Raw genomic sequence first — 24,460 nt, forward strand, 5'->3', positions numbered from 1 at the left:
CAAGGGACTTAAATGGCAATTTCACATGGATAAGGACTGCAAATGGTATGGCCGACACACTAGCTAAGCAGGGGGTTTATAGGCAGCAGTTGTTTTGGGCTCTATTGTAATTTCTCGGGATATGCTTTTCAGTTTTCTGTTTCTTGGGTAATAATGACACCCTCTCTTATGTAATTAATATGGCTTATTTTAATAAACTTCTTTCTTCTTGCTGTTAAAAAAATAGTAGGTACTTAGCTTTGTATGCTCAAGTCCTACATAGGTTAGACTATTTAAACTCTAAGCCTCATAGGTATAACCTACACTATAGTAAATTATGTATTTCATTGTAATATTTTAGGTTAGTTCATCAAAGTATGGCAACAAGCGAGGTTAGGCATTGGGTTCAAGCAAGGTGCAACCTACTAAATGAGCCTTTCCTGTGAGCCAAAGCACGTTTGGTATCACCTTTATACACTGTTCCCCTGAACACATGCACACTAACAATGATTGGTGATGAGAAGTGGTTTACAGTGGCTGTGTTTTTGTGATGCTATGTGCCATTTGAATTGTTGGCACATATTGGGATTTATTTAGTTACCACTTTGTTTGGCAGCATATTGGGATTTATTTAACATCAAAAACTTCTTATGTTGAATGATTTTTATGACTGATTTGTTTTTGTCATATTTCATATTCTTCTCTTTTTTGTCCATTGTCAGGATGTTGAGAGGTTCAAATTGGGAAACCCAAGGGCATTCCATTATCTGAATCAATCAAATTGTTGTGAGCTTGATGGAATAGATGATTCAAAGGAATACATTGCAACTAGAAGGGCGATGGATGTTGTTGGAATCAGTACTGATGAGCAGGTGCTTTTTACCAGGGAGTTGTCTCCATGGGGAGGATTTGGACCCTCAAAGAACCATCTATAATGAGTTTTCACTTTCCTTGTTTTCTTCAGGATTCAATATTCCGAGTTGTGGCTGCAATTCTGCATTTAGGCAACATTGAGTTTGCAAAAGGCAAGGAAATAGATTCATCTGAGCCGAAAAATGAAAAATCTTGGTCACATCTCAGAACTGCTGCCGAACTTTTTATGTAAATAATGACTTCTCTGAACTCCTTTGCATATGCTTCTTAAGCATCTTATGTGAATCAATATGAAGTCTTTACAGAAGATAGAAAATTCTTAATTCCCCATGTTTTGTTTAGGTGCGATGAGAAGGCTCTAGAAGACTCCTTGTGCAAAAAAGTGATTGTAACTCGTGATGAGACTATAACAAAATGTCTTGATCCTGAATCAGCTGCTCTCAGTAGAGATGCTTTGGCAAAGATTGTCTATTCGAGGTTGTTTGATTGGTAAGTTTGCTTTTTAGGTAAAAATGATTATTTGATCGATAAGTCTTGATTGTCATTTCATAATAACTAATCAGTTGAAAACTTGGTTTTTAATTTCTTCAGTTTGAATATGAATTTAAATAAGTGGTTTTGAATTTTCAGTGTGCTCAAACTTTTTACTACTTGTTTCTACAGGCTTGTGAATAAGATAAATAGTTCAATTGGTCAAGATCCTGATTCAAAAACCTTGATAGGAGTGCTGGATATTTATGGATTTGAGAGTTTCAAGACAAACAGGTGCTTAACCGGTACGCTTTTATTTTTTTATCATTCCAAAGGTGATTTTCTTGCAGTGAACTGCATGAAAACTGTGTTTGTTTGTGTGGTTGAAGGGCATTTTATGCTGTGATAGCGGAAAATGGGGCTTAGCATTTATATGTGTCTTTGTCAATTGTCAGTTGATTTGGATTCTTTTTTGATGGATAACAGTTAAGATTTTACCAATTACAAAAAGGATTGGTTTACATAAATGTCTGCCTGGCATCCCCTTGAGTGCTTGCCAGCCCATCCTTCCCATCCCCTTTGTCCCTCACTGTACATAAGGTTTAGCTTTTCTATATATCATACTTGAGCAGGGGGGAACATTCCTCTAAAATAGTTACTCTCTCTTTATGCTCCTTGTTTATAAGCTAGCCTGTTTGCCAATTGTTGAATAAGAAGCTTGTGCTGTCTTTCCTAGCCAGGTGCCTTCTCTAATCATATGTCTGTATTGTCAAGACCTTAGGCTATTTCTGACAGTTTGCTCTGGTTATCTAATTTGTGTAAGAAGACTTATTATGACATCATCATTTATCTTTCCAGGTTGTTTATCTATTATATTTGCCACTTTGCTAGAAAATCTAAGAGTTGTGAACCAATGAAAAAAATTCTCCTCATTTGATCATCACTGGTCTCTCTTTCTTATTTTCTGTAGAGACTGGAGAGAGAATTTAAAATTTTCCTCATTTGGTCACGACCGATATCTTCTAATTGACCAATGAAAAAATGGATTTTATGGGAATGTTGTATTGACTCTCTTATGCAGGTGAAGTGTCTATGTTGGACAACATCTAATTCCAACCTGGTTTGCAATATCCCTGAAACTTTCCAATATTTCCCATCTTCATAGTTTCCAAAATATCAACCAATAAGATATCTATAATTGGATAATTTAGACGGAATACTCATACTTCTAAAAATAAATAATTCATGTTTTGTTATTTAGGGAAATATCATAAAAAGAGATTAAAAACCTGATAATTCACATCATAAGCTTACCGAATATTGGTGGAAATGAGAGTTATCTGGTGGAGGAATCCATCTATAACCAAACAAAGAAAAAATCCATTCCCGAATAGAAGAAACAAATGGACTGGAAATTAATAAGTGATAGTAGGACTCACCATTAGCTTTACACAGAACACACCAGTTAGGAGATAAGCACCAAAAAAGGCTTCTTACTTTGAAGGAGAAGCACTAGTAGCTCAAGCCAATTGTCCTGCATTCCAGCCCTTAGCTGTCAACCCATGAATACTCAAAATCACCTTGGCTCATAACTTGTCCTTCTCTGTCGGTAGCCTCCACACCACTTTCTTAAAAGAGCCAATTTTCTTTTATGAAGATCGCCAATTCCTTAGCCTCCAAAATTCATGCTTTTAATTATAGTTTCTCAATTGACACTATGATCCTTTCTTTCCTCCCTTGGTTCCCACATAAAGTCCCTAATTATTTTCTATAGGCTTTTGGAAACCCCAACTGGAATTTTGAACACTGATAAAAAGTAGAGAGGTAAATTGGCCAAAGTTGACTTGATTAAGGTTATCCTCCCTCCCAAAGATAGGTAATTCCTCTTCCAAGAAGCTAATTTCTTTTAACTCTATCCACCTCTGGGTTCCAAAAATTGCCATTTCTTTGCCTTAGGGTCCAGCTTTAAGTGGTGAGGACCAAGAACATGGGCAAAGCATACACATCCAAAAAACCTTAGAGGAATATGGAACATCTCCCCCTCAGGAAAAAGAAGGCTGAATGGAGTGCTATATCCAAGAACATGAGAAGGCACTCGATTAATAAAAAAATTGCTATAATAACTGCATCACCCCAAAAACGAAATGGAACTATAGAGCTCAATATCATGCTTCTTGGTACTTCCACAATATGTCTGTTCTTCCTTTCTACTACACCATTCTGTTGTGGAGTGTATGTACAACTGCTTTGATGGACTACTCCATGCTCCAATAGGTTTGATGCCATTTTTTATTTCAAAGTATTCCCTAGCATTATCTGATTTAAACACTTTCATTCGTATTCCAAACCCCGACGTCACCATCCGATGTTACTATTGAACTAAAGATGCTCATCAGGGGATCTCATCAAATATATCCAAGAGTATTAAGAATAATCATTCACAAATAAAAGAAAATACCAATAGCTACCCATAGAGGAAATATGGTATGACCCCCACACATCAGTATGAACAATATAAAAAACAGAAGAACATCTTTTATTGCTTGCTTTAAAGGAATGTCTACAATGCTTTCCTAGTTGGCAACCCTCACACTCCAAGATGGACAAACTGACAGACTCAAACGATGTTGGAAACAACAAATGCAAGGAAGCAAAAGGCAAATGCCCTAACCAGTTATGCCAAAGCATAATCTGACCCACCGACTCTGACTCAATGTTCCCGCTAACATGATGATTTTGATGACTGGGAAGCGCATCAAGAAGATAGATTCCATTCACCTCACGACCACTCCCAATCATCCTCTTTGATTCCAGATCCTGCAAAGCACAATGACCAGGAGAAAAAATCACTAAATAGTTCAAAATTTTTGTCAAGCTACTAACGGATAAAAAATTGGTGCTCAGTCTAGGGACATTGTTTGGTGAGTGATCATGTTACATAGTGGGATTTGGTGTTGCCTACAACTGAATTTTCCTACAATAGCTCTATGAGTACAGGTCGCAGCCCCTTTGCGATAGTGATGGGAATTCAGCCTAAGAAGACTATAGACCTAGTTCCTTTTCCATCAGGGGCAAGACCAAGTGCTGATGAAAAAAATTTTGTTAACCACATCAAGGAGATCCATGATGAGGTTAGGAGGAAGATTGCAACCAACAATGAAGCCTATAAGTCCCATGGTAACCTATGATGCAGGTTTATTGATTTTAATGAAGGGGACATGGTAATGGTATGAACCAGGCCTGATCGTTTCCCTAAAGGTGTTTATAAGAAGCTCCATTCAAGAAGGGTCCTTTTAAAATCAAGAAGAAAATCAGCTCTAATGATTATGTACTTTTGGAAATAAACAACCTAGTTGGTTTGGTTGAAGTATTTTCTTTTGGAAATAAACATCCCAGTTCATCAGCCCATTAAGTTGTTCAGTGACAACCAAGGCACAACTCATATTGCTTCCAACCTAGTGTTTTGGGAAAGAACTAACCATATTGAAGTTGACTGTCATTCTATGAGAGGGAAAGTGACAAGTGGAGATATTGCTACTCCTTATGTTAAGTCAAAAGACCAAGTAGGTGATATCTTTACCAAAGTTTGGGCCATTCAAGGATGAATTATATTTGTAAGAAGTTGGAACTTTATGACATATATGCTTCATCTTGAGGGGGAGTGTTAGAATTAGTCCATATGTATTTTCCTTTTGGCGTCAGTATGGGAAGAGTGCAAATATAAATATGTACAGTGCAAAGCCTTGTATTTTGTATTTATAAACATGAGCCTTTCTTGTTTTATTTTCTCTCTAATATCAGTTTTACATGTTTGGGGATATTGTTGTGATTTCATCCATTAATGAATAATAATACATACTAGGTTGACAGTGAGGGGAGTGAGTTCGACTTCTCTTGACTGAGTGCAAATATAAATATGTACAGTGCAAATCCTTGTATTTTGTATTTATAAACCTGAGCCTTTCTTGTTTTATTTTCTCTCTAATATCAGTTTTACATGTTTGGGGATATTGTTGTTGAAGAAAACTGAAGAGAGGAGAGCTTGAGAGTTCGGCAATGAGGGTTTGAGAATGAGAGTTTCGAACCTACTCTCTCTCAGCACCCTAACACTATTTTATTAAGATAGATTTGAATAATTACAAGGAGGCCCTTAGTTGGGCAAGAAATTACAAAGAACTTAATATAGACAGGATGGGCCCATAATAAGGCCCATTACAGAAAAACATAAATAATAAGAAAGAATAAACAGCCTATGGGCCATTCGACCCATCTTCTCTACACTCCCCCTCAAGCTGAGGATAGATGTCAATCATGCCAAGCTTGCTGGTATCATGCTGAAGTTTTGCCTTGGGAATGCCTTTGGTGAGAAAATCTGCCAACTGTCCTTCAGATGTGATGAAAGGAAGGCATACTTCACCCGAAGAGACCCTTTCCCTAATGAAGTATCGATCAACTTCAATATGCTTGGTTCTATCATGTTGCATTGGGTTGTGAGCAATGTTGATGGCAGCCTGATTATCACAATACAACATCATTGGCTTGTCATATTCAACCCCAAGTTCTTCCATCAATGATTTTAGCCATAATAATTCAAAAACTCCATGTGCCATGGCCCTGTATTCTGCTTTAGCAGAAGACCGAGCAACAACTGATTGTTTCTTGCTTCTCCAAGAAACAACATTACCAGCCACCAAGCTGCAATACCCAGAAGTAGATCTTCTGTCATCAATGTTTCCGGCCCAGTCTACATCGGTGTAGGCTTCAAGTTTCATATGACCATGCTTGGCAAACAGAATACCCTTTCCTGGGGAGCCCTTCAAATAACATAGGATTCTCTCTACTATTGCCATATGAGTGTCTCGGGGAGCATGCATGAATTGGCTAATGCAACTGACTGCATATGCAATATCTGGCCGAGTCATGCATAGGTACAAAAGTTTCTCAAGAAGTCTTTGAAAGATTCCTTTGTCTTCTAACAATGTCCCTTCTGAGGCTGAGAGTTTATGACTCGTATCAATAGGAGTAGCCACTGGTCTAGCACCCATCTTTCCAGTTTCAGAGAGCAAGTCAAGAACATACTTCCTTTGGGAGATAAGAATCCCATCCTTGGATCAAGCCACTTCTATGCCAAGAAAGTATCTCAATTCCCCCAAATCTTTAATCTCAAACTCTGTATGGAGAAAAGATTTTAGATCATGAATTCCTAAAACATCATTACCAGTCACTACAATATCATCTACATACACAATGAGGTATACTGCCAGAGGTCCATTCTTCACAAAAAGAGTATGATCGAATAGTGTCTGCACATAACCAAAGTTAACAAGTGCTGTTCTAAATCTCTCAAACCATGCTCTAGGGGACTGTTTTAGTCCATAAAGAGATTTCTTCAGCCTGCATACCTTCTCTTTCATATCAGTTCCATACATCCCTGGAGGAAGAGACATATAAACCTCCTCATGTAATTCACCATTCAGAAATGCATTCTTCACATCCAATTGATAAAGGGGCCAGTCAAAGTGAGCAGCTAAAGATAGAAGAACCCTCACAGATGTCATCTTGGAAACAAGTGCAAAGGTCTCCAAATAATCAATCCCATATGTCTGTGTATAGCCTTTTGCAACCAGCCTGGCCTTGTATCTTTCAATGGTGCCATCAGCTCGATATTTGATAATAAAGACCCACTTGCAACCGACTAGATCCTTCCCTTCAGGCAAATCCACCACTTCCAATGTGTCATTCTTGTGTAAGGCATTGATTTCAGATCTCATAGCATCCCTCCATTCTGGAATCTTAAGAGCTTCTGACACAGACCTGGGAATAGGGTTAGAAGCAATAGAAGAGATATAGGCAAAGTATGAAGGTGAAAGCAAACTGTAAGAAAGGTGCTTGGAAATGCAGTGTGCAGTGCACTTCCATTTTCCTTTCCTAACAGCAATGGGAATATCAAGGTCAGGGAAGGATGACTCCAAAGGTGCTGAAACAGTACCTGTTGTCTCTTCTGTAACTGGAAGTGTATGAGGCTCATGTATTGTAGGAGAAACAACCTGCACATTTCTGGGTCTTTTCCTTTGATACACCTTGGGATTGAGGATAGGACGAGGAGGTAAAGAGGGAAGAACACTGGGACAGGGAGAATGGAATGACTGGTCCACCCTTGATACATTTGAAGGAGAAGCAGACACATCAAGAGACTCAACAGGGACAGGAAGAGGAAGAGCAAACACCTGTGACAAATCCTCCCTCTATGGACAATGTCCTTTTGGAGAGGAACCATAAAAGGGGGAAAGCTCATCAAAGGTGACATCCATTGAGACATACCAAGTGCCAGTCTTTGGATCAAAACAACAATAACCCTTTTGTGTGGGGGAATAACCAAGGAAGATACACTTTTGAGCTTTGGGTTCAAATTTATGCCTTTGGACACTTGGAACATGTACATAACAGGTGCAGCCAAAGACACGAATAGGAACAAGAAAAAGGTCCTTGTCCGGATGAAGGAGATTGAAGGGAGACTTAAACCTCAAAACCCTGGATGGCATACGGTTTATAAGGTAGGTAGCAGTAAGAACAACATCACCCCAAAACCTTGTAGGAACATGTGAGGAAAATAAGATACTTCTTGCAACTTCAACAATATGTCTATTTTTCCTCTCAGCAACCCATTCTATTCTGGGGTCCTAGCACATGAGGTTTGATGAATAACCCCCATGTCAGAGAGATATCAGGATAGGTTCTTCTCAAAGTATTCTTTTGCATTGTCAGATCTGAAGATTTTAATTTTGGTATCAAATTGGGTTAGAATAAATTCATGGAATTGTCTTACAAGTCTTGGAACTTCATCACGGGATTTCATCAGGAATATCCAAGTGAACCGTGAAAAGTCATCAAAAAACAGGATAAAATATTTGTAGCCACCCATGGAGGGTAAGTGGTAAGGCCCTCACACATCAGAGTGCACAATATTAAAAGGAAAAGAAGATCTTTTATTGCTCAAAGGATAATTGTTTCTACAATGCTTTGACAATTCACAACACTCACAATGAAGACTGGACAAACTAATTCTCTTAAACAGTTCAGGGAATAGATGACTCAAGGCAGAAAAAGACAGATGACCAAAACGACGATGACACAACATAATCTGACTAATAGACTCTGAAGAAACATATCCGAGAGCAACATTCCCAAGATGATCAGTGCATTGTCCCGGAGTATCAAGCAGGTATATTCCGTTCACCTCATGGCCACTCCCAATCACCTTCTGAGACTCCAGATCCTAAAAAACACAGTAGGAAGGAAAAAAGATTACACCACAGTTTAGTGACTTGGTTAAACTACTTACCGACAACAAATTTGTATTTAGTTTAGGTACATGAAGGGCAAAAGGTAGGAACAAGGAATCCGTAGCCTTGATGGTTCCCTTATCAGAGATAGGGGCAAGTGAACCATCAGCTAAAGTGATTTTATCACATCCAGGAAGCAAGTCATATGAAACAAACAAGGTAGAAAGATTGGTCATATGGTCAGAAGCACCTAAGTCAATAATCCAAGGGATCTTGAGATTACCTGAAGTGGTAGCATGATTGGCAGAAGCCCTTATACCTGAATGAGCAAATGCAGAAGAAGCAGAATTTCCTGAAGGGTTGGAAGGAGAAGTCACATCACCCAGCTGACTGATCATCTTCCCAAACTTTTCATATTCTGCTCTCATGGCTGCCAACTGTGCAGAAGCAGACATCTCTTCACTATTTGGCCCGGCAACTACATTTGCACTTCCTGATCTTTTACTATCATGTTTTTTCTGAAACCGAATGGGAACAAGATTAGGATGTAGTTTCCAGCATTTGTCTTTGGTGTGCTTCGGCTTCTTGCAGTACTCACATATAACTTCTTTTTTTCCTGTGCCACCAGAAGTTCCAGCATTCCCTTTAGGTTTAACCCCCATATTGGCAAAGTGATCACTAATATCAACCCCTTGAACTTGGACAACCCTTTTGCGCTCTTCACTACTCACCAATGCATAAGCTTGTGACAATGAGACACACTCCTTGGAAAGAATATTCTGTTTTGTGATATTATGTTTTGGGTTTAGTCCAGTTAAGAACTCAAAAACCCTGTTCCTTTCAACCAATTTTCTGTAGGTCTCTGCATCATTGGTGGTGTCCCAAGTTACACCTTCTATTATGTCAATCTCTTGCTATAGAGACTTCAGGGTTGAGAAATACACAGCTAGAGGCTTCTCCCCTTGCCTTAAATTCTTTACATCACTTCTCAATTTATATGCTCGGGCCACATTGAGTTTTTGGGAATAGGTTTCTGCAACACTGTCCCAAATTTTCTTTGCTGAATTCATCCATAGGTAGTGTTGGCTAATTTGTGGCTGCATTGAGTTCACAAGCCACCCAATGGCAGTGTAATTTTTTTGCATCCACTTCTCGTAGGATGGATCATCTTCTGGGGGAGCCTTCTTACTCTCGGAAATGAACCCCCACTTTCCTCTACTACATACGTAAATCTTTACTGATTGTGACCATGCCAGATAATTGGTTCCATCTAGTTTGACTATAGTCACAGTCAATAAGGAATCACTTGGAGTCCTCTGAACCAGTCCATATTCAGCACCACTTTTGTTTTCAAACTCTGAGGAGTACGTCATGTAACCACTTCAAATATGATTTCAGATGACTTCTACAAGTATATGAATGAGGACGAGCAAGAATTGAGTTCAACCGACCACAAGAAGGCAATACACTGAGTTTAGCCGACCACAAGAAGGCAATACACTGGGTTCAGCCTTCAAGAAGTAATAAGAAACTTCTAGGCACTGTGCACTCAGCCGAAGTACCTTTTCAAATCTGGACTTCAAGGTAACCACCAAAGAAATAGCCAAGAAGAGTAAATACCAATTGGTATTGCTAAAAAGGCCTTTTTACAAACACAGTGTGGGCAATAGAGACAACCCCACTGTCAAAAAAGAAAAAATAGGCCTCAAGAACAGTTCGTACAGCCCCCCAAAACAGCCAAATATAAGTAACAATCCACAACCTTGTTACAAGGATGTTTCGGCAGTTTTAACAGTCCAAGAAGGAGTGAAAACAGCCCAGAAATTTCTGGGTTAAACCAGATTCAATGGCAGCCGAAGGTAGTACAGAACAACCAAAAACTTTTGGACACTTCAACAGTCCAAACACAACCGAAAGTAGTCCAAAACAACCAGAAATTTTCGGACACTTCAACAATCCAAACACATAAGAAAATAACCCAGAAATCTGAGCACAACTTACAGTTTCGAGCTTCAAACCAGAATCGAGCTGTTCCCCTTCCTTTTTTTTCTCTGATTCTTCCTGGTCACCGAACCACTTCTCCAAGAGATTCTAGTCTTGGGCACTTTCAATGACCTCCAAGAATCAGGCAACACGAGCCTAAGCTTCCAGCCCTAGAATATTGAAGTTCAGGTCTGCTCTGATACCATGAAGAAAACTGAAGAGAGGAGAGCTTGAGAGTTCGACAATGAGGGTTTGAGACTGAGAGTTTCGCACCTACTCTCTCTCAGCACCCTAACACTATTTTATTAAGATAGATTTGAATAATTACAAGAAGGCCCTTAGTTGGGTAGGAAATTACAAAGAACTTAATATAGACAGGATGGGCCCAGAATAAGGCCCATTACAGAAAAATATAAATAACAAGAAAGAATAAATAGCCTATGGGCCATTCAACCTATCTTCTCTACAGTTGTGATTTCATCCATTAATGAATAATAATACATACTGGGTTGATAGTGAGGGGAGTGAGTTCGATTTCTCTTGACTGTTCTCCCTTGTAGAGAAGATGGGCCGAATGGCCCATAGGCTGTTACTGTATATTATCTTTATGTTCTTCTCTGTAATGGGCCTTATTCTGGGCCCATACTCTTTTATGTTCCTCTTTTGTAATTTCTTGTCCAACTAAGGACCTCTCTTGTAATTACTAAAAGATTAACTTAATAAAAGTGTATTAGAGAGTTAGAGGGAGGTTAAGTTCGAACTCCTCATCCTCTAACTCTTCTTGTCGCAGCTCTCTCTTCTTCTCTAATCTTCTCTTGCTAGTTTTCTTTGTTTCAAACACAGTCCCTACTTCTAGGACTGTTTTTCAACTTGGTATCAGAGCAGGCCATTGCTTGGCGTGTCCCTCATGTGGTTCTAGTTCAGCCAACTACATGAGGAGGTTCTAGGGCTGAGAGTTTACAGTCATCCGCCTGATTCTTGGAGGTCATTGGAGGGTTCCCAAGCTTCTACACACTTGGAGAAGGGTTCGGTGACCAGGAAGAATCAGAGAACAAGTTGCTTTGCCTGCTTTAAATTCAGAGAAAAGGGTTTTTCGAAGTCATCCTAAAGGACAAGTATTTGGCCTGGTTTATAGTTCAAACCAGAGACTCTCTTACTGTAAGTCTTTGCTCAGTTGTTTCTGGGTTAATTTTTTTACTGTTCTGGACTATTAAAAGTCTGAAGTTTCTTTGGAAACAGTACATCTATTTGGCTATCCTCGGGTTTGATTTAATCCAGAGATTTCTGGGTTGTTTTTCATTTCTTTTCTGGACTGTCAAGTAGCCGAAATACCTTTGGAATCACTACTGCTGAGACTGCTTCATTCGGCCACTGTTGCTGGACTGCCCCTACTCAGAAATTTCTGGGTTGCTTTGGAGGTCCTATTCGGCTGATTATTGGGTTGGGAAGTTGCTGAGACTGTTTTAAAACTAAGTGATACTAGTCTCATCTTCATTCCAGCCCCTTCTTGAAGCCTGAAATAGTAAATTGTGCCCTATACTTTGAAGGTTGAAATAGTAAACAGTGGGCTGTTAAGTATTGCACACTGAGTGTTCGACAAAAGGTCTCTTAAGGATTGTGGTCTTTTGTCTTCCTCTTTGGGACATTGGCTGTTAGAATCTGAAATACATTGTGATTGGAGGTTGTTGGGTGTCTTTTTGAAGGCTGAAACAGTAAAGAAAGAACTACCACCGAACTTTGCATGATGGATTTCTCAAACTTTGAAAACAAGAATACTGCTGAATATGGGCAGATTTTGGGAACCCCAACCGATTCTATGCTGGCTGTAACTACAGTCAAGCTTGATGGGACCAATTACTTAGCTTGGTCACAATCAGTGAAAATCCATATTTGTAGCAAAGGAAAATGGGGTTTTATTTATGGGAGCAAGAAAGCTCCTTCAGAGGATGATCCATCTTATGAGAGATGGGTACAAGAAAACTACACTGTGATTGGGTGGCTTGTGAACTCAATGCAGCCACAGATCAGTCAACATTATCTATGGATGAATTCGGTTAAAGAAATCTGGGATAGTGTTGCAGAGACTTACTCCCAGAAGTTGAATGTTGCTAGAGCTTACAAACTGAGAAGTGATGTGAAGAATCTAAGACAGGGGGAGAAGTCACTTGTAGCATACTTCTCAATCTTAAAATCTATATGGCAAGAGATTGATTTGATAGAGGCTGTGACTTGGGATACCCCTAAGGATGCTGAAACATACAGGAAATTGGTTGAACGGAATAGGGTCTTTGAGTTCTTGATAGGGTTGAATTCTGAATATGATATTACAAAGCAAAACATCTTGTCCAAGGAAGATGTTTCATTGTCACAAGCATATACTCTGGTCAGCAGTGAAGAAAGTAGAAGGCAAGTGCAGGTTCAAGGAGTTGGTATCAATGATCATTTTGCAAATATGAGAATTAAACCCAAAGGGGTTACAGAAGCTCACAGTGGCACAGGAAGGAAGGAAGTGGTGTGTGAATATTGTAAGAACCCGAAGCATACAATGGACAAGTGTTGGAAATTGCATCCCAATCTTGTACCTATCAGATTCCAGAAGAAGAATGATAGTAGAAAGACAGGAAGTGCACATGCAGCCACAGGCACAGATATAGAGGTTGAATCTACCAGTGCATAGTTGGCAGCCATGAAAGTTGAATATGAGAAGTTTGGAAAGATGATCAGTCATCTTGAAGGTGCATCTTCATCATCCATCCCTTCTGGAGTTCAGCCACCATTGCATTTGCTCACTCAGGTATAAGGGCTTCCGCTAACCATGCATCCACCTCAGGTAAACACAAAACCCCGTGGATCATAGACTCAGGTGCTTCTGATCACATGACCAACCTTTCCACTTTATTTGTTTCATATGATTTACTTCCTGGCCGTGACAAAATCACCTTAGCTGATGGTTCTCTTGCTCCTATTTCCGGCAAGGGAACTGTCAAGGCTACAGACTCCTTACTCTTATCTTCCACTCTTCATGTGCCTAAATTAAATACCAACTTATTATCTGTAAGTAGCCTGACCAAATCATTGAATTGTTGTGTAACCTTTTTCCCTTCTCACTGTGTGTTTCAGGACCTGAAGTCTCAGAAGGTGATTGGGAGTGGCCATGAAGCGAATGGAATATACTTGCTCGACACCCCTGGCCAATGCTTTGATCATCCCAAGAATGTTGCTTTTGGTTTTACTTTTTCAGAGTCTGTTAGTCAAATTTTGTTGAGTCATTGTCGGTTGGGTCATTTACCCTTTTCTGCTTTAAGCCATTTGTTTCCAAAACTGTTTAAGGGAGTCAGTGTGTCCAGTCTCAATTGTGAGTCCTGTCAGTTGTCAAAGCATTGTAGAAAAAATTACCCTGTGAGCAATAAAAGATATTTTTTTCTTTTTCATATTGTGCACTCTGATGTGTGGGGGCCATACCATTTATCCTCTATGGGGGGTTACAAATATTTTATCTTGTTTATTGATGACTTCTCTAGATTCTCCTGGATATACTTAATGAAATCCCGGGATGAAATCCCAAGACTTGTGAGGCAATTTCATGAGCTTGTTCTAACTCAATTTGGTACCAGAATTAAGGTTTTCAGATCTGACAATGCAAAAGAGTATTTTGAGAAGAGTTTATCCTTGTATCTTTCAGACATGGGGGTTATTCATCAAAGCTCCTGTGTTAGAACCCCTGAACAAAATGGAGTTGCTGAGAGGAAAAATAGACATATTGTTGAAGTTGCAAGGAGCCTTTTGTTTGCCTCACATGTTCCCACAAGATTTTGGGGTGATGCTATACTTACTGCTACCTATCTCATAAACCGTATGCCATCCAAGGTACTAGGGTTTAAATCCCCCTTCAGTCTTCTTCATCCAGACAAGGATCTCTTCCCAATTCCTCTTCGTGTGTTTGGCTGTATCTGCTATGTTCACATTCCAAGTGTGCAAAGACACAAGTTTGAACCGAAAGCCTACAAAATGTATCTTCCTTGGTTACTCCCCCACACAAAAAGGTTATTGCTGTTTTGATCTAAAGACTGGCACCCGACATGTCTCTATGGATGTTACCTTTAATGAACTTTCTCCTTTTTATGGTTCCTCTCAGGATGGACATTGTCCACAGGGGGAGAGTCTGTCACAAGTTTTTGCTCTTCCTCTTCCTGTCCCAGTTGAGTCTCTTGACAAACCTGTATCCTCACCAAATGAGTCAAAGGAGGATCAATCACTTCATACCTCTTGTCCCAGGGACCCTATTTCTTTACCCCCTCGCCCTATCCATAATCCCAAAGTGTATCAAAGGCAGAGATCCAGGAATGAGCAAGTGGTTTCCTTCACAACAGATGAAGCTCATACATTCCCAATCACAAATGAGATAACAGGTACTGCTTCAACTCCTTTGGAATCATCTTTTCCAGACCTTGATGTCCCCATTGCTGTTAGGAAAGGGAAGCGGAAATGTACTGCACACTGCATTTCCAAACACCTTTCTTATGACTTGCTTTCTCCTTCATAGTTTGCCTATCTCTCTTCTGTTGCTTCTAACCCCATTCCTAGGTCTGTCTCAGAAGCTCTTGGGATTCCAGAATGGAGAGATGCCATGGAAACCGAAATGGATGCTCTACATGCAAATGGTACTTGGGAGGTGGTGGATTTGCCTGAAGGGAAGGATCTGGTTGGGTGCAAGTGGGTTTTCACCATTAAATATAGGGCTGATGGAACTATTGAGAGGTACAAGGCTAGGCTTGTTGCAAAAGGCTACACACAGACATATGGGATTGACTACCTGGAGACTTTTGCCCCTGTTACCAAGATGACATCTGTGAGGGTTCTTTTATCTCTGGCAGCTCACTTTGATTGGCCTCTCTATCAGTTGGATGTAAAGAATGCATTTCTGAATGGTGACTTACATGAGGAAGTCTACATGTGTCTTCCCCCAGGGATGTATGGGAAAGATATGCAAGGAAAGGTATGCAAATTGAAGAAATCTCTTTATGGTCTTAAACAATCTCCTAGAGCCTGGTTTGAGAGATTTAGAGCTGCACTTGTTAAATTTGGCTATGTTCAGACACAGTCGGATCATACTCTGTTTGTGAAGAAAAGTAGATCTTTGGCAGTGTATCTCATTGTGTATGTTGATGACATTATAGTGACTGGTGATGATGCCTCGGGCATCTGGATCTTAAGTCCTTCCTCTGTACAGAATTTGAGATTAAGGATCTGAGGGAGTTGAGATATCCTTGGCATAGAAGTTGCCAGATCCAAGGATGGGATCCTTATTTCCCAAAGGAAATATGCTCTTGATTTATTGTCTGAAACTGGAAAACTGGGTGCAAGACCAGCTGCAACTCCCATTGATACGAGTCACAAACTTTCAGCTACAGATGGAACTCTGTTGGAAGACAAAGGGGTTTTTCAGAGACTTCTTGGGAAACTTCTGTACCTGTGCATGACTAGACCAGATATTGCGTATGTTGTCAGTTGCATTAGCCAGTTCATGCATGCTCCTAGAGATACTCATATGGCAGTAGCAGAACGGATTTTGTGCTATCTGAAAGGCTCTTCAGGGAAAGGAATCTTATTTACCAAGCATGACCACTTGAAACTTGAAGCCTATATTGATGCTGATTGGGCTGGAAATATGGATGACAGAAGATCTATCTCAGGATATTGCAGTCTGGTGGCTGGTAATGTTGTCTCTTGGAGGAGTAAGAAACAATCTGTTGTGGCCAGATCCTCTGCAGAAGCAGAGTATAGGGCCATGGCACATGGGGTCTCGGAATTGTTGTGGCTAAGGTCCTTAATGGAAGAACTTGGGATTGATCGTGACAGACCCATGATGTTGTACTGTGATAATCAGGCTGCCATCAACATTGCTCACAACCCGGTACAACATGATCGAACCAAACATATTGAAGTTGATAGACATTTTATTCGAGAAAGAGTCTCCTCCGGAGAAGTGTGCCTTCCATTCGTTACCTCTGAAGGACAATTGGCAGACTTTCTCACCAAGGGCATTTCCAAGGCAAGACTTCATCATGTCACTGGCAAGCTGGGCATGATTGACATCTATGCTCAGCTTGAGGGGGAGTGTAGAGAAGATGGGCCGAATGGCCCATAGGCTGTTACTGTATATTATCTTTATGTTCTTCTCTGTAATGGGCCTTATTCTGGGCCCATACTCTTTTATGTTCATCTTTTGTAATTTCTTGTCCAACTAAGGACTTCTCTTGTAATTACTAAAAGATTAACTTAATAAAAGTGTATTAGAGAGTTAGAGGGAGGTTAAGTTTGAACTCCTCATCCTCTAACTCTTCTTGCCGCAGCTCTCTCTTCTTCTCTAATCTTCTCTTGCTAGTTTTCTTTGTTTCAAACACAATCCCTACTTGTAGGACTGTTTTTCAACTTCCCTTTTCTTCTCTCTCTTTGTTTCCTATCTTTCTTCTCTTCTCTTCACTTTTCCCTCTCTTTTTCTTTCCTTTTCTTTGATCTTTTTAGGTCAGCATAGAGTGCAGGTTTTCCCCTTCCATCATATAATGGATTGTTTTGATTGCTGTTTCTATTAATGGAAAAGTTGTGGCATATTCTATTGTTTGAGTGCCATATATTGAATGTTTTTCTTTTGGCAGCTTTGAGCAATTCTGTATCAATTTGACAAATGAGAAACTGCAGCAACATTTCAATCAGGTTTTGGAATTGCATCTCTTGTGGTTCTTTGTTTTTCCTTGAAAATTCTGATTTAGATGTATGTATTTGTTCATTTGTGTTATTCATTATTTTATTGACAAGCAGCATGTTTTTAAAATGGAGCAAGAGGAATACACAAAAGAAGAAATTGATTGGAGTTACATAGAATTCATCGATAACCAAGATGTTCTAGATCTTATTGAAAAGGTTTGTTTTTTCATCCCTGGCTAAGACTTTTCTTTATGCTTAATTTGTCTAACTTAAATTAATTGTTTTGATATAGGTTATCACATCACTTTCATCATGGTGATTCAGGAACAGTTATTGACTCTTTATTATGCATATCCCCTTCCACTAATATCAGTTCTATCTCCTGTAAATATTTTTTATGTATTCTGTGAAACATTTTAATCTTACATTTTTTACACTTACAACTTCCAGAAACCTGGTGGGATCATTGCTCTTCTGGATGAAGCTTGGTATGAATAAGAATATTATAAGTTGTGCTTTTACCACTCTCCTATTTCATTAAGGGAACATGTTTTTCATATCATTTAATGGATAAATATTTTTAGAGTTGCTTGTTTGAGATGGTGAGATAGCTGGGGATTTTGTTTTGTAGCATGTTTCCAAGATCAACACATGAGACGTTTGCTCAAAAGCTGTATCAGACATTTCAAAAACATAAGCGCTTCAGCAAGCCAAAGTTGTCACGTACTGACTTCACCATTTCGCATTACGCAGGTGATGTAAGTAACATACATCTGTTCATGGCATCCCTTTTAAGTTGACAACACTGTTTAAAAATGCAGAGGCGCAAATTGAGGCGCCAGGGTCTTTACATGTGAGAGGTGTAAGCCCCAAGGGGTGAGGTTTAAATTTCATGTGTCATTTTTTTTTCAAGAAAAAAAAAAGAAAACTGGAAGGAAAAAAGTGTGTACATCATGAGCATATTTTATAGGGGAAGAGCATATAAGTGAATAGCTGAGCACGTAAACAGGAAATTTGAGAATATTAAGAGCTTGATAACTATTAAAAGTTTTATATGTATAAAACATACCTCATTTATGTTGAAGCATAGATACAAGCACAAATTTAAAACTATATATGAAATACATACATTTTGTTAATACCAATTGCAAGGCATAACTTCATCGAAATAAAAAAGCACAATCCAGGGGAAGAGTTGTGTGATAACACTTCAACAATAACCATGCAACAAAAGAATACAAACACTAGAGGGAGAGGTCGAAGAGGGAGGGGTAGATCTTCTGTGTGTATTTAATTGGGTGGTCCATTTTTGGGGTTTGTTGCCTTTATGCTTTGTGCTGTTTACCTGGGTTTGGTTGTGGCTTTTGCTCTAGTGGTATTTGTATTGGGGCATTGGCCTAGTTTGCGTCCTTGCTGTCCTTTGGCTTTTGGGCTAGGAGCTACGCTTAGCCGCGTAATTTCCTTGGGTAGGTTCTTTTGCGGGTTTCTACTATATACACCTTGTATACCTTCTTTTGGTTTTTAAATTTAATTTTACCTTTCATTCAAAAAAAAAAAAAACTGGAGGTGTGGGGAATCTGCCTTTCAGGGTAAACAATATGAAGCATTTTTTCCTTCAGGCTTGCATGGAGGCACAACTCTCTTAGGCTGTGTTTGGTTCGAGGAAAGATTTTGGTGTGATGGGAAAGGATGGGATGGAATAGGATGAGAAAGAGAATGGGTGGAAATTTTTCATGTTCCATTGTTTGGTTGCAAAAGCAAAAGTAGTGGGAAAATCAACCCCAATAACAATTATTAATTAATTAATTAGTTAATTAGTAAATTTTTCTTATTTTATATTTTATTAGTATTAATTATTTAAAACTAATATTTTAATTTATTAATATTTATTATTAACTAATATCTATTTTCTTGAATTATCAATTACTTTTAATTAATTAACATTTATTTTGATTTATTATTAAGGAAATAATTAGTAAAATAAATAAATAATTCTTCACTACTTAATTAATTATTAACTATTTTTGTTGTTAATTATTAAATAACCATTAATTTATAAATACCTTTTTGGTATTTTGTATTTTATTATTAATTGTTAGTTAATTAATATTAATAATTAGTTAATTAACTCTGGACATTAATGAATATTTTAATTTTTATTAATACTTATGACTTAATTAATAATTATAATATTTCATTATTAATTAATGAGTAATTTTAAGTTAGTTTTAATTGATTAATATTATATTTATTATTTTTTAGTTTATTTATTAATTTTAATTAAATTGTTTTATTAAACTGTTATTAAATAATTAATAATTTATAAATGGGCCATGGGTCTATTATTATATTAACTCTCAAAATTTCTACAAGGGAGGTGTTTTTTTTGTTAAACAACTTTGCCCCTCTTTTCTAACTTGTTTCCCACCAAAATGGTGGGATTCCACATCCCAAAAATTGAGATCTCGAAATCCACCATTTTCCCATTCCATTTCATGACATCTCACAAACCAAAAGGAGCCTTGTGCTTTAATGAAGCCATGGTTTTTACTTTCGATATCAATGGACATTTCGCCATGTAGAGATGGAGAAATTTTGGAGATATTTCGCTAGTCTCGCTAAGATGTTTGGAAAATTTAAAAAATTGGAAAGACTTCTAGAAACATGGAATTGATTATTAAACCTCCAAGGAATCATTAGAATAAATATACTTGCATAAGGTTCAAAAAACCATAGTAAAGAACTTTATAAATCAAATTGGGGAAATTGAGAGGCCTTATTAGTACTTTTCTCTTTGTCTCTTTTTTAGTCTTTTGGCCGTCTTCTCTTCATTAAATATTTCAATACTTGCCATTTTCACTTTTTCTTTTTTGTTACTATATGTTTTGATTAATTTCAGAATACTCTTTTCTAGTTATATGCATTTCTATTTTTCTTTTGAATTATAGTGACTTGGTGAATAATATCAAAATGGTAGGCCAATTATCCAATCATCAATTCTCTATGGTTCTTTTAGGAAAATATTTTTAATAAGATAATGATTTTAACAAAATATTAAAGTTTTTTAATAATTTTCTAGAATTTTAAATATTAAATATATTATCTATCAATGAGATCTGAAATATCACTGACATATTGGCAAAGTTTTGGAGATATTTGAAAAGAAAAAGATTCCTGGAAAATTTTGTATTGTGTCCAAGCAAAATGGGGACATTTCATCAATATTGTTGATATCGTGAACCATGAATGAAACATCAATGTTCTATTAATCTAATTTCACATAAGAAATTGGTTAACCACAAATTTTGGTTTTCCAGGTTACTTATCAAACCGAGTTGTTCTTGGACAAGAACAAAGACTATGTTGTTGCTGAGCATCAAGCAGTCTTAAGTGCTTCAAAGTGTTCCTTTGTCTCCAGTTTGTTCCCACCATTGCCTGAGGAGTCATCTAAAACTTCAAAGTTCTCATCAATAGGCTCACGATTTAAGGTGTGGTGTTTTGTTTGTTTGATATTTTTGCTTCTATCCAGAGGTTCTTGATTTATGAAGTGCTTTAATGCACCTGTGCAGCAACAACTACAATCTTTGCTTGAAACTCTGAATGCCACTGATCCTCACTACATTCGTTGTGTGAAGCCAAATAATCTTCTTAAGCCATCTATATTTGATAACAACAATATTCTACAGCAGCTTCGATGTGGGGTAGGAATTATTTATTTATTTATTTTTGTTCTTTGTTTTAGTGCCACTAGAAATTTTTATCTGTTAATATCCATGTGCTGGACTTTTTTTTTAATATCAGGGAGTCATGGAAGCAATTAGGATAAGTTGTGCAGGATATCCTACAAGAAGAACATTTTCTGAATTCTTAGAGCGGTTTAGCATTCTCGCACCATGCGTTCTGGATGGAAGGTAGCTTTTCCTCCTTATCTTCCCACCAAAAAAAGAAACAAAAAAGAATAGAAATGAAAAAAAAAATCTCCACCCTGCCATGCCTACCTTGTATGACTAATACTTCTATTAATGATTATATATCTCTATAATTGGAAGGTTGACATTTTTTCCTCTTCTGTTTTGGCTAATCGTTATTATGGGAGTAGTGATGGGGCTACAGCTTCAAAGAAGTTACTGGAGAAGACAAATCTACAAGGTTATCAGGTAAATTGTATTAATCAATGGAAAAGATTTTTTTTTTTTTTTTTTTTGTCTTTAACAATGTGTTTTACGAATGAAAAGAGTATACAAATACAAACAACTTATAATCAATTGAGAAGATATAAAACCTCTTATCTCTCCCCATTCCCTATTTTTCTTACAATTGTTCCCAAAAAAGTTGCTCTCTCCCCATCCATCTTTTAGCAAGTGTATCAGCCATATTGTTAGCAGTCCTTTTATCCCATTGAAGTCTCACTTCCATTACTTTGGTCACCCAAGGTTTCCCATGCTGCTACGATCAAAATTCAGCTTAGCTTATCCTCTTTCTGGTGATAAGTGACATTCTTATTTATGGATGTTCCCTCCACTTCCCTCCAATTTCTTTTGATATCTCCCGCTGAAAATTCTGAGAGCTTCTCAATAGATTTCAGCCGTGGGCTACCCTTGAAGTGAGACACTCAATTGTGGCTTCCTTACTTTTCTAAGAATATTGTTGAAGTCCTTTCTCCCAAATCGTCGAAATTAGTGCAGCTCTAGTACATCTCCACATGATTCGTCCATGTTTCTTTGGCCACAAGAAAGTTATTGAGGCAAACAAGCTTGACACATCAATCAGAAGATTCCATTTGCACCCAAACTGAGATTACCAATTCCAAATACATCATGCAATAAATGGATAGGTTATTAGTAAGTGGTATCGGGTCTCTCCATTGGCATTATACAGAACACACCAATAAGGGGACAAGCACCACTTAAGCAAGTGATAGGTATTATTTCTCAAATTATCTTATGTGAACTAGACTTCCTAATTATTATTAATCACTCTTGGTAATCTAGTGAATGGTTATTTTCAAATTGAATTTAATAAATATATAATAGTGGATATCGGTAACGACATAAGCAGTCAGGTTTCAGTAATTGATCATATGCAGGACCTGATATCATTATCAGTGTTGCTAGGAGATACATCTGTAGCTAGGAGATACTTTGCTATGTTGGGAGCTACTGAGTCTGTTTTTCTTCTCCACCAGAACATTTCTGGCATATGTTGTAGAGATATCTAACTAATTCAATTTATCATGCAGATTGGAAAGACAAAGGTATTTCTTAGGGCTGGCCAGATGGCAGAACTCGATGCTCTCAGGATTGAAGTTTTAGGAAGATCAGCGAGCCTTATCCAGAGGAGAGCCCGCACATACTTGGCTCGGAAAAACTTTATATTATTGCGGTTATCTGCTATACAGATCCAAACTGCATGCAGAGGTATTGTACTATATAATTTTTTGCTTATCAATGAAAAGAATTAATTTGGTGATACTGTTTTTGGTTGCAAAGAAAAAGGGGGAAAAGAAAACAAGCAAAAGAGAAAAAGAAAATAGAGGGGAAGAACATAAATGTTTTCTTTGGAGAAAATGGGGCCAGTTTTGCTTAATCTCACTCTCCACTATTTCCTCTGTTTTTCCATCATTAAAAGTAAAAAGTTACTTCCAGCTGAAAAGTTTAAACTGATATTAGGTACATTATTGAAAAAAAGACGATTAAACATCATCATTCAAACGAAGACAACGAAACATTATCTTTCATAAATTAAGAGATTTATTCACCTTTTGTTTCCTTTTTCATGTCATTTTTATAACTTGAGAGCCAAGCTTGCAATTATTTTATACAAAGGAAATTAAACTACTTTTACCTTGCTTGTATTCTGATACAGGACAAATTGCTCGACAACTGTATGAGAGCATGCGGAAAGAAGCTGCCTGTGTGCGGATCCAGAAATACTTGCGCATGTATCTTGCTAGGAAAGCCTATAAAAAGTTGTGCTCTTCAGCTGTTTCTATTCAAACAGGTATGCGTAGGATGGCTGCTCGTAATGAACTTTGCTTCAGGAGGCAGACAAAAGCAGCAATAATTATCCAGGTAATACATGACTTTTATTTCACATTTAATAGGACTTTGTTAACCTTTTATTGCTGTCATTTTTTATGTTTGATAAATAAAATTTTTTCCACTTTTTAATAGCTTCGTTATTTCTCTTTGACAATGGAAGTCAAGTGGAGTAGAGGGCATTGCTATGCTTATACTTGATTGCATTAATCAATGTCCTGAAGAGTTTGTTTTTGTTCTTAAATTTCCAAATTTACTTATTTATTCTGTTGATTATATTGCATTCCTATCTTTTTCTATTTCGTTCTTAATAGTTCTTATCTTACAATCTGAGTAGTGTTCTTGGTTCAATCTGCACTTTTCAGTCCTAGGATAAGAGAGAAAGATAACAGAAAGAGAAGAAAAGGAAGAGAAGATGAAGAGAGAAGTAGAGGAGAAAAACTTTGGTTCAGCTAGAGAGAATTCAATCTCTCTCCCTAGCCGACCAGATCTTATTTATATGTTTGTAATAGAAACAGAAAGACACTTATGCTCCTAATTAAGTATGGGACATATTACTCAAACTGAGACATAATGGATAGAACATTCAATAAGACAAGGTATAAAGACCAAAATACCCCTGACTACCAACTCTAACACTTCCTCTGTAGTTGGTGAGTATATGTCACATAGACCCAACTTGTTACATATGTAATCCAGTCTTCCCCAACTTCAACCTCTATGTGCTTTGTTTTCTTGTGAAAAAGTAGATTAGATGAGATGCAACTTAGTTGTCACAATACAGCTTCATAGGGTTGTCAATTGAGTACCCAATCTCCTGTAGGAGATTCCTCAACCACACTAGTTTGCATTGTGTGCCATGGCTCTATATTCAGCTTCAGCACTACTCCTTGGTACTATAGTCTGATTTTTGCTCTTCCATGTCACCAAATTCCCTCCAAGAAAAGTATAATACCTTGTAGTGGATCTTTTATCAGACGTTGACAAGACTATCTCCAGTCTTGTATAACAAACCATGACTTGGAGCTCCCTTCAAATATCACACAATTCTTAGAACTGCTTCCAAATGTGGAACCTATGGATTCTGCATAAACTAACTTACTACTCTAACTACAAATGATATGTCTG

At 37.8% G+C, this 24,460-nt stretch overlaps 1 protein-coding gene across 1 annotated transcript in view; it reads left to right on the forward strand.

Annotated features, from left to right (window-relative positions):
- LOC148865147 (myosin-6-like) overlaps window positions 1-24,460 on the forward strand; it is a 149,485-nt gene that overhangs the window by 5,604 nt on the left and 119,421 nt on the right. The window contains exons 8-21 of the mRNA XM_088981329.1: window positions 702-851; window positions 944-1,080; window positions 1,195-1,341; window positions 1,516-1,617; window positions 17,246-17,303; window positions 17,409-17,510; window positions 17,745-17,782; window positions 17,926-18,052; window positions 20,612-20,782; window positions 20,864-20,995; window positions 21,096-21,205; window positions 21,394-21,451; window positions 22,534-22,711; window positions 23,160-23,365. Of these exons, the coding sequence (XP_088837455.1) occupies window positions 702-851; window positions 944-1,080; window positions 1,195-1,341; window positions 1,516-1,617; window positions 17,246-17,303; window positions 17,409-17,510; window positions 17,745-17,782; window positions 17,926-18,052; window positions 20,612-20,782; window positions 20,864-20,995; window positions 21,096-21,205; window positions 21,394-21,451; window positions 22,534-22,711; window positions 23,160-23,365 (1,716 nt within the window). The remainder of the gene's footprint in view (window positions 1-701; window positions 852-943; window positions 1,081-1,194; window positions 1,342-1,515; window positions 1,618-17,245; window positions 17,304-17,408; window positions 17,511-17,744; window positions 17,783-17,925; window positions 18,053-20,611; window positions 20,783-20,863; window positions 20,996-21,095; window positions 21,206-21,393; window positions 21,452-22,533; window positions 22,712-23,159; window positions 23,366-24,460) is intronic.

This window comes from Nelumbo lutea, chromosome 3 (assembly GCF_056320005.1).
Source record: "Nelumbo lutea isolate HS-2025 chromosome 3, American lotus-T2T, whole genome shotgun sequence".
Taxonomy (NCBI): Eukaryota; Viridiplantae; Streptophyta; class Magnoliopsida; order Proteales; family Nelumbonaceae; genus Nelumbo; species Nelumbo lutea.